The 11,265-nt window shown below is 32.2% G+C and overlaps 1 protein-coding gene across 1 annotated transcript in view; it reads left to right on the top strand.

Annotated features, from left to right (window-relative positions):
• Positions 1-9,208, top strand: part of LOC149499005 (small ribosomal subunit protein mS47-like) — a 32,641-nt gene extending 23,433 nt beyond the window's left edge. Inside the window, 8 exon segments of the mRNA XM_089721578.1 lie at positions 6,191-6,271; positions 6,398-6,466; positions 6,815-6,878; positions 6,966-7,090; positions 7,203-7,262; positions 7,264-7,287; positions 7,440-7,535; positions 9,068-9,208. Coding sequence (XP_089577704.1) covers positions 6,191-6,271; positions 6,398-6,466; positions 6,815-6,878; positions 6,966-7,090; positions 7,203-7,262; positions 7,264-7,287; positions 7,440-7,535; positions 9,068-9,208 — 660 coding nt within the window.
• Positions 9,209-11,265: the final 2,057 nt, after the last annotated feature.

Genomic DNA, 11,265 nt, shown 5'->3' with positions numbered 1-11,265 from the left:
CGATGAATAGTTACTGTTCATCGATGAACAGCTGTTTAGTTTGTCCAGAATTCTTTTAAGTGATTGTTTACATTATTTCTTGTTCAAATGTAATTTAAGGACACATAAAATGGCCAAATATGAAAAGCTTAAATCACAAAAATATGTAAAAAACACAAAAATATGTAAAGAAAAAATACAAAAATGTTAAGAAAATTACCTGATCCTCAGATTGAGGATTGTAAATGGATCAAATGTCCAAAAGCTTTGTTTCCAAGGATTGATATGTTCTTTTTTATTTTTTAATTTTTCTTTTATGGTTAAAATCACCTAAAATTGATATATAATGCCAAATTCTCTTCAAATTAACTCATAAGAATTTTTTGGAGAGAAATGTTGGCACCATAGTGTATATTTTTAGGGTTTTTGGAGTTGTGAAGTTGTAGATTGTGAGGTTGTGAAGAGTTGTGTGAAAATTGTGAGAAAGAGATGAATTTATAGAGTTAGGTTATACTGTAGCAAACAGTTACTGTAGCACACGGCTACTGTAGCACGCGTCTTCTTTCTTTTTTTTATTTTTATTTTTATTTATTTGTTTATTATTATTTTTGTTTAAATCCTTGGATTAAAATACTTTAGATGGCATTGACCCATTCATCCTCGTGTCCTCATCGGATCAGGTGGGGCATAAAAACACGCGTCAACACGACCAGAACTCGAGCAATCTGTATTACTGGTAAGTTTCCGAAGGCATGTTATTGTTTAGATAAACCCCAAAGGCAATTATTGTGCGAATGGTTACGATCATTAAGGTTTCCAGATGGCTACTGTTCAAATATGGGTAGATGTGTGGACATGAGGAAGTACAGATTGTTTGGCATGAAAAGCCATGACTGCCATGTTTTCATGCAAAGATTGATCCCTGTGGCATTCCGGGAATTATTACCAGGAAAAATTTGGGAAGCAATGACAGAATTGAGTCTTTTTCAAGGAATTGACGATGACTGTTATCCGATGCGATGATATGGACCAATTAGCACGAGAAATCCCAATAGTGATGTGCAAGTTGGAGCGAATTTTTTCCACCCGGCTTCTTTGATTCTATGGAGCATCTGCCGGTTCATTTGCCCTATGAATGTCGTTTAGCAGGACCGGTACAATATCGATGGATGTATCCATTTGAGAGGTGATTCACTAACATCTCATTCTAATGATTACATCATTTATTTGAACTTATACTTACATATTGGCATTGTACAATCACAGACACCTACAGAAAATTAAAAAGAATGTGCGCAATAAGGCAAAGGTCGAGGGATCCATTTGCAATGCATATTTGGTGGAAGAAGCTTCCACATTCTGTTCACACTACTTTGACCAACATGTTTTCACCAAGCATCGGAGAGTGCCACGTAACGATGACGAAGGAGATCACGTACAATCTGAGTTTGAAGGAAATCTAAAAATTTTCACCTATCCTGGGCGTACGATTGGTAAATAAAAAAAAGACGATTGACTGATGCAGAGATACAAGCGGCTCAAACCTATATTTTATTGAATTGCGAAGAGATCACACCATATGTACAGTAAGTATAAATAATGTAAATTCTAAACTTGTCGTTGTTAAATCATACTTATGCTAATTGGTTCGTTGATAAATAGGAAATATATCAATCTTTGCGGCTTCAAAATCCAATTTGACTGATACTGCAGTTGATGCAAAGCTGGACACGAATTTGCAGAATGGTTCAAATATTATGTAAGTTACTTTCAATGTACACAACATGGAATGTACATTTATTAAATCTCACTCATGTCATTACTATTTCCCATAGGCTCGAAGCTCGGGAAGCGATATTCGTAACAGATTTATTACGGATCTGGCAAAGGGGCCATTACCGGTTGCTAATGCCTACTCTGGCTACTTTGTAAACGGTTACAAGTTTCACACTGAGGGTTATGGGAGAAGCAGAAAGACAATGAACAGCGGTGTGTGCATAAAGGGATCAAACTACAGTGATGTGTCAAACGATTTTTATGGGAAATTGGTTGAGGTTTTGGAGTTAGAATATCCAGGCCTACCAATGAAGTGCACAATCTTATTCAAATGTGAATGGTTTGATCCTACGCCAAACATTGGCACGAAGGTTCATCCTAAGTATAATCTGGTGATATTAATCAAAGAAGAAGATATACAAAGTATGAACCTTTTGTTTGGCAATGCAAGCTGCACAGGTGTACTATGTCCCATATCCATCGTTTAAACGAGAGATGCGATTGGATGGCAGTGTGTAAAATCAAGGCTAGATCAGTTGTTCATGCACTTGAAACAAACAATCTCTTCACTCGCAGTATCGGAGGCATTTCAAGAAGTTAGGGTTGAAACGCAACCGATGCAAGTTGTTGAAGATTTAACAGATAGATTGGATGATGAAAGCCGATCTTATGTTGAAATAGGCATCAGATGATGAAGAGGAAGAAGATCAAATCATCATGGGTACCTCAGAAGACGAATATGAAGAAGAGGAAGCTGATGAAGAGGAGGAGGAAGCAGATGATATTGAAGACACTTAAAACTTAGAGCAGTTTTACTGTTACAAATTGATAAATGTATATCTAATTAATATTATTAATGAAGAATTTCAATGGTATTAACTTTCTTTACTCATATTTACCACATGTTCTACAATTCATATAATTGTATAAATTCATTTTATCTAGGTTCTGATATCTGCAGTACAGATGGCTAGAGGCAGAGCGTTGATTCTGACGCGTCCGGCAGTGGTTCGCGTGGAGGTCGTGGCCTGGACGCAGTGCCCGTGGACGAGGAGGGTCGATCCCTCATCCTTCGTCAGGTACGTCTGGGGCTTCGTCATCTGCTCAGCGACCAGTACTGCCGCCATCACATCCTTCTTCAGGTACGTCTGGGGCTTCATCCTCTGCTCAGCGTCCAGTATGCCGCCATCACAGCCTTTGCTCCTTCCTCTTCTGCTCCTTCCTCTTCTACCCCCTTCTGGACCAGTACAGACTCCACCAGCTGCACAGTCACCTACTGTGCAAGGTAATCATAAATGTCATAACTGTCATTTTAATTATATATTAATTATCTAAAAATTTATAACATTTGTCATTCTTTTGCAGCTTCATCAGATCCACGTATCACCCTCAGTTTGGTAGCGGGACAGTAAGTACTTATTCAAATTTTCGCAGGCATATTTTGTTCAGATTGTGATGCTTTCGTGTAATTATATTTCACTTCTGTTTTTTTTTTCAGCATATATCCATCTTCTCGAGCAGCGAGGCAAATTTTGAAGATAATCAAGCTACAGCTGCATAAAGAAGGATACACATGGGATGCCGTACCACAAGAGGCGAGAGACTTTTATTGGGAGGAGTTCCAGGTACTCTTTGGTTTAAGTTATATCATCATTCAATGTTTACAATTCAAGATACATCCTTAGTGTTGAAACGCTATATTTCATTTTTTTGCAGAAACATTTCATATGGGACGAGGCCATTACGGCTATGCTGAAAGTAGCCTGGGAGAAGATATGCGCCGATCGATATGCTGACTTCACCTATAGGATGAGAAGAAGCGGTAAGAAGCAGCAGTGCGTGTCTCAGGAGATATGGGAGAGCTGGCAAAAGGCTTGGGAGGATCCTGCATTCAAGAGAAAGCGGGAGATATTTGCACAAAAAGGCGCAGTGAGACTGGCGGTGATGGAGCAGGACCTTCGCGACACACAGGCGGATCTATATCTGCTATAGAGACAACTCGATTATTAGTAAGTGAACTAGTCCCTTTACAAGAAACTGATGTTTAATGAAAGGACACTATATATATTAATATATCATGCATAAAAATTCATTACAGGCTAAAGAATTAGGTCGTGAGCCCACACCGATGAGGTGTTTACATACACTCACACGAAGGACCACGATCGTAATACGTTTGTCGACAGACGTGCGCTGAGCGTCAATGTAAGTAACAATGAATAATATTTACATTTACCCTCTAATCATTGCGAAGATGTACAAAGTTCAATATAATAAAGCTTGCAATTGCATTGATTAATTAATTTTTTGTTTTCAGGAGAAATACTACAGCTCGGGAGCGTATTGTTACTTCTCAGACCGATGAATCCGAAGCTGAGTCAAGAATTGACGAGGTAGCGCTTTATCTCGAGGCTGTAGGGGGCGAGAAGAAGAGGAAGGTATACGGCATCGGGTCTCAGGCATCACAGTTTTACGGCTCAGCAGCTCACGCTTCTACAGCCAGCGCAGCACCACAGCCGAGCACACTGACTCGCACTATGATGATGATATACGGGCTCAGCTTGCTGATCAGCAGAGACAGATTGCAGAGCTTAGAGCGCATGTGATGCGGCTGTCCACCGTGCTGGTACTTCTTCCTCTGATCCTGGCCTGCTACAGACCGACATGTTTCGACGTCTCAGCAGCAGCCACTACCGCTCCTGATCCCGATGCTGCAGACGATACCTTGGTCACCCCTCCTGGCGCTACATCACATCCAGCAGGTACTCCTCCCGGCGATCCGACATCGGATGCAGATGAGCAGCAGCATAGATTTGATTTTGGACCTTTTTAGTTTTTCATTTGTATTTTCATATTTTAATTTGTTCAGTACAATAAAAATTACATTTTTATTGTTCTTGAATTGCGTGTGTGATATATGTATTTATGTCAATTTTCACAGGTGCAGAAAAATTTTGGTTTCATAATAATATTTAATTTTTTTTATTTTTTTTTCATTTTGCGACCGATTTGCGACCGATTTGATACCAAAAATAAAAATTTTGAATTTACAATTTGCGACCAGTTGCGACCGATTAAAAAATTGCGACGAATTTCTGCGACCAAATTTGCGACTGAATTTCCAATTAAACGACGACCAAAAATTGCGACCGATTTTTCAATTTTGCGACCGATATATCGGTCTCTAATTTGCGACCGATTGCCTCATCAGTCGCAAATTTTTTGCGACCAGGCTTTTTGCGACCGACATATGTCGGTCACAGATCGGTCGCTAAGGTAAATTAGCGACCGATAGGTCGATCGCAAAAGGGCGTTTTTTTTGTAGTGGCACTTCGTAGAAAGAATTAGTAATTATTAAAAGTAATAATAGAAAAATTTATGAAGTAACTATTATCGAGCTTGAACTCGAATTCGAGCTCTTATTGAACAGAAATACGAGGTTAATTTGAGCTTTTTATTGAGTTCGAATTCGAATTCAAAGCAACTATTCTCTAAGTACTTGATGGAGAATAACCACCAATCTTTCAATTACTTTGCCTTTTATAATTCCTTCTTGTGATATTGTAGATTAAGTAAATATAAATATTGAAATTAAAAATGCTAATGTAATTTACTATATTTTCTTTTGTATCTTTCTACAGTTTAACTAAATGTAATTATTTTGATATGACATTAATGTAAATATAAGATTAATTAATAAAATAACAGTTTTTAATTTAATTTATATCGTTATTTATCTAAAATTCTATAATATCACCTAGTAATTTTATATTTACAATTCTGCAACATTCACATAATAAATACGTTTCATTATATTTAGATATAGATATAACAATAAAATATTATACATATATTTTTAAAAAATTTCAATTATTCGTTATGCCGTACATATATGTTCATTTTATTTGAAAATAAATTTTAAAAAGTAAAATTTAAAAATTTGAAAAGGCTTAAATATCTATATTCTATTTGAATTTTTTTTATAAGAATATATATCCAATCAAATTATACAAACATAAAGAAAAAAAAGAATATTATAAAAAATAATTCTTTTATTTTTTATCTCTCCGATTTAAAATATTTTAAATTATAATAAAAAATATAATTAAATATTTAAAATAAATTAATAAAACTCTTAGAATTCTAAGTAACTAAACACTTGTTGGAAACTTTATATAGAATAATATTGTATGATTTTATTTTATGCTTTTTTTTCCATTTTTTTCTTACTAAATGGTCAAAAATATTTCTATTTTAATAAAAATTATTTATTTGATTTATAGATGGGACTATAGGCTGAGTCTAGATAAGTCAAATTTGTACACCTAACAGCTTATCTAAGAGCTTATCTAAGAGGCTAACACCAATTTCGTTTTGTTTTTATTTTTTCCCTCAATTATATTTATTAATATCTTTACATCTTTGTTCAAATTAGGTATTATTCGAAGGAGATTCACATTTCAAAAAGGTGACATTAAATAGGCCCAGAAAATTAAATATTCTCAATTATGAAATGGTATGCGATATAATTACATTTCATCCTTTCAATAATCATTTTACAACTATTAACTAAAATAAAAATGATTATTAGCTATATATTTATTATCAACATTAACTAATTAAATATTTTATTTCTTTTCAGATTTCTCAAATGGTAACAAACTTCAGAACTTTTGAGACTGATTCTACAGTCAAATTTGTCATTTTGAAGGTAAAATACATACATATATGTATATATATCTTAAAACATGTTATTGATATAATATGAACTAACAGAAAATTTTGAAAATATTAATTGCAAAATCATATAGCGAGGGGAAAAAATTAAAGTAGTGAGAAATATTTAGATTGTTGTTAGCAGAATTAAAAAATGATAAGGAAATAGGATTTCTACCATCATCAATTTTATTAATCTTATTGGATCCATGATGTAATTCTACAATTTTCAAATTATTTTTGTTGTTATTTTCAGTTTATACTGATTAAAAACTCTTTATTATTATCAATTCAATATTTTGCAATAAATCCATTAATTATTCTATAATTTTCTTTTCAACAGGGAAATGGAAACGCATTTTGTGCTGGTGGTGATGTCGTTTCAGTTATTAATTCAATTATTTCTGGTGAAGATTTATGAGTTTTTTTAGTAGTTAATATTTAGGATTCACATTAATTTTATTAGGAATTTTAATATATTTCTGTTCTTTCAGGACATTGGAGTTACGGAGCAAGATATTATTATGAGAAACAGTTTAACTTGGATTACTTACTTGCAAGATATTATGAGAAACAGTTTAACTTGGATTACTTACTTGCTACTTATAAAAAACCTTTGGTAGCAGATAATTTACAACATTATATATGTTTTAATTAATCTTTAAAATATATATATTTTTTATTTCATTGATTATCAATTTTTAATTCTCTTTTTGGGTTGCATAATAAAGATTCCACTGATAGATGGTATTGTAATGGGCGGTGGTGCTGGGTTGACTATGCATGGAAGGTTTTAGGATTGTCACTGAGAATGCTGTAAGTTTCTTTTTTTTTTTTTTTTTTTTTATTCATTTCAAAGTTAAGCAAATAAATTAAAAATGACAGAATTGCACTTGCATATACTTTATTTTTATAGGTATACATATCTTATTTTTATTTCATTGTTTCATTTTCATTTAAATTTATAGGTATTTGCAATGCCAGAAGTTCATATAGGACTTTTTCCTGATCTAGGGGCATCACATTTTCTTTCTAGGCTTCCTGGGTATTTTGGTAAAATTCTTGTCTTTATATCAATTCTCTCTTCTTCTTCTTTTCCGTTTTTGGCTTTCTTTCTTTTTTAACTGCATTAGAAATATCATAGTTGAATCTACAAGCTGTGACTCAGCTGGTAATGCAGACTAAGCATATAAAAAGAGTTTTTGAGTTTAATTTCTATAAACATACCTATAGATAGCGCCTGAATTAGTCCATCGCTGCTAATAGGTTTCATTTTTTTATCTAAGTATGGGACAAAAACTAATCCGAAACAAGAAGAACAATTCAATTTGCAATTTTTGGGCCAAATCGGTCTAAAATAAAAAAGATAAAAAATACTTAAAAAAAAAGAAATGAACTAGCAGACTTTTCATCGAGCTTGGAATTGTCACGAAATCAACTATAATGAGAACAAAATTAGAACATAAAAAATAATAGTTTGTAAATAGAGTTCTCTCTTAGCTATTATAGAGGTACAACATATAGGCTTTATACAAAATTAGATGGAAGTCCACACGTAATGCGGATTATTTTATTACATTGTATGTTGTATTAGAAGTTGTTTTTTTTTTCTACATATAAAAATAAATATTTATAAAAAAGTTATTTTTTTCTTGTTCTACATATAAAATAAATATTTATAAAAAATTATTGATATTTATATCATGAGTTTGGTACTTATCTATTAAGTATAAAATAAATTATTAAATCCATGTCTACTTTATCTTTTACTTATGAAATAATTTATTTTTTTATAGGATTTGCTTAATTTGGAAAATGCACTCGAGATACAAACATCCTTAGAGATGGCAATTATTTATAAAGTTATTGAAAAGTTTGCACAAAATCCAAAGTTAGAAAAAGATTGCGCTTATAACAGGTGATTCATCATAAAGACATATATCGAGGTGGCAGTTTTAGTGCACTGCAGATTTAATTTTGATTTTGGCATGGTTTTGCAATGAATTCTCATTATATCAAAATAATCTAGAATTGTCAATCGAATCAATGATTTCGAGTTGATTTCATTTTCAATAGTTAAAAGGCAAAAACTGAAATTAGATAAGTGAATCAATGTTTTCGATCCAATTTAAAATTAAATTACTCCAATTTATTTCAATTTAATCTTTTGTCTTTGTCTGATTTTAAATCAAATTGGCTCTAAAAATATTGTTTAAGATTAGAATTTAGTGCTAATTATATTCCTTTATCATCTTGATTGTATGAACTCTAAATTATCTTTACCCTTTGTCTTGTTAATTAGATTGGAGACTTTTAATAATTTATTTACGCTTGCAGTTTTATATATATTTTTCTCCCTGAGTAAGTCATTTTGCCCTCAAGGGCGAGTATAGATTAGTTAGATTTATGGACAATTAAAACGGATACTAGTTTAGATATCTCGTGCAAGTATAAAAAAAAAAATTATACATATATTTAAAATCTAATACATATATAATTTAAAAATTAATTTAAATTCTTCATCACACAATACATTGCCATATATATTATTCCCCTTTTTCACTTAAATTTATTTTTTATCTCTATGCAATTAAAGTGGGAACCTCCAAAAGTGGAGTTAGTGAGCAAGGACATGGTGGATCGCTGTTTCAGTGCAATTGATGAGGATGATTGGGAATATCTACAACTTCCATCAAGGTCTGATACAGTGGAAAAAATATTGCAGCCTGAATTTTGAAGTTTGAATGTTATGTGCCGTTAAATATTAAAAATTAAATAACTACTTTATAAATTATTATTCCACAGCTTAATATAGATACGATGTATTATTAATTACATTGAGGCCTATGGTTTGAAAGAAACAATATATTCTTCAATGTATCTGTTTGTATTGGCACTTCTATGATAATTATTTCTTATCGCCTTATTAGTTAAAATAAATGAATAATTGAAGGTAACCTTTGGGAATCGTGGAAATTTTGATCCATTCTCATCGACATAGAAGAGAAAAATATACTATCTATGTTCTATAATATTTATTATATTTAAAATTTCACGTCTCTTAAAAAAACAATTAAATTTGTTTAAATTATAATACATTATTAAGTAAATTGATTATATTACTTTTAATTTAGTACTAATTTTCTAAAAAAATTATTAAATTGAATTAATAATTATTGATCATATATAAATAATAAATATAAAAAAAATATTTACTATTCTTTAAAATAGACATGGCCATATTACGGTTCCGGGAACCGGAACCGTCGGTTCGAACCGGTCCGGAACCGTAACCGGAACCGTGAGAACTGAAACCGGGCCGAACCGGAACCGGAACCGGAGAATTTCGGTTCGGTTCCGGTTCCAAATTTTCTGGAACCGGCCGGAACCGGACTGGAACCGCCGGTTCTCCAGCCGGTTAGAACCGGCGGTTCTAGCCGTTGTAAACTGTCATACCTTTTTTTTCTTTTTTTTTTTTTTTTTTTTTTTTGATTTACTGACAATGATGGAAGAAAAAGCTGCTCCCTTTTACATGGAATGGAACAATACTTATTCCTGTCAATGGATGAGTGGACTTCATGCTGAAACTATATATATATATATATTTTTTTTTTCTTTTACAATTGTTTTTAATTTTACCCATTTATTTATTTGTTTATTTGTTTATAATATAACAAGGATGCAGATAAGTAGCTAGGACTGTTCTGTTCAGATATGGTCCAACACAATCATATTTGAACAATCATTGTATCGGTTAAAGTTAAAAAAACCAAATCGGACCGATCCATTTCAATTTTTCAGTTCAGTTATGATTTAGACCTATGTAGGTTTTTGGTTTTCAATTATGTTATCGAAAACAAGTCATATTTACTCAAAAATGGAATCAAATGGTTGCAATTTGATTGGATTTGATACTTTATAAATGTAGTTTGATTCTTTATATATACTAAAAAAATTCAGGAACTTACAAATTTTAATATTTATATTTTTGAAGAAAAAGTATTTTTAATATTATGTTCAAGTCTTTAAAAAAATAAATTTAATTGAAGTATTTTTAAATTTTTTAGGTGTATTTTTTAATTTTTTATGTTCAAATAATTTTTTTTTTAAACCGGTCTTCAAAATTTAAAATTTAAAATTATGCGATTCGCCGGAAAACCGATCGAAACCGTCGGTTCGTAACCGGATCGGAACCGAAACCGGAACCGGAACTGTACGGTTCCAAACCGGAACTGGACGGTTCCAACCGGAACTAGAACCAGACCTTTTCGGTTTGATTCCGGTTCCAATTTTTCTGGAACCAGAACCGCCGGTTCCGGAACCGTGGCCCATGACTACTTTAAAAACACAAATATAAAAAATATTTTAAAATAAATTATTTTTCAAAACTTCTCGAGTATTATGTAACAGTATTATCGCTTTTAATTTGCTTATCTTCTAGCATTATTGCTGGCCATTTTGACGACATGTAATGAAACTTCCTTTTCAGAGCCACACAAAAAAAGCACGTGTACTCATCACCTGGCTAGTTTTCACCGACATGAGTCACGCGAAAATGGTGGAGGGGCTCCACATCATTCTCAAAATTTTCAAGCTTTTAATTTTCACATTATTGTTTATTCAAATAATAAAAAAAATTAAAATGTATAAATTTTTACGCAAATTTAAAGTTTATTAAAAAATTTATAATCATTTAATCTATTTTATGTTAGGATTAATCTCAAATAATTCCACGATAACCTTCGTGCAAACCACTAGATTCAACAAAATAGATTGAATAAGAAAAGGCTGCGT

Source organism: Jatropha curcas, chromosome 1, assembly GCF_041381405.1.
Source record: "Jatropha curcas cultivar XTBG-Jc1 chromosome 1, XTBG_Jcur_1.0, whole genome shotgun sequence".
Classification (NCBI taxonomy): Eukaryota; Viridiplantae; Streptophyta; class Magnoliopsida; order Malpighiales; family Euphorbiaceae; genus Jatropha; species Jatropha curcas.
This window is presented reverse-complemented; position numbering and strand designations above follow the sequence as displayed.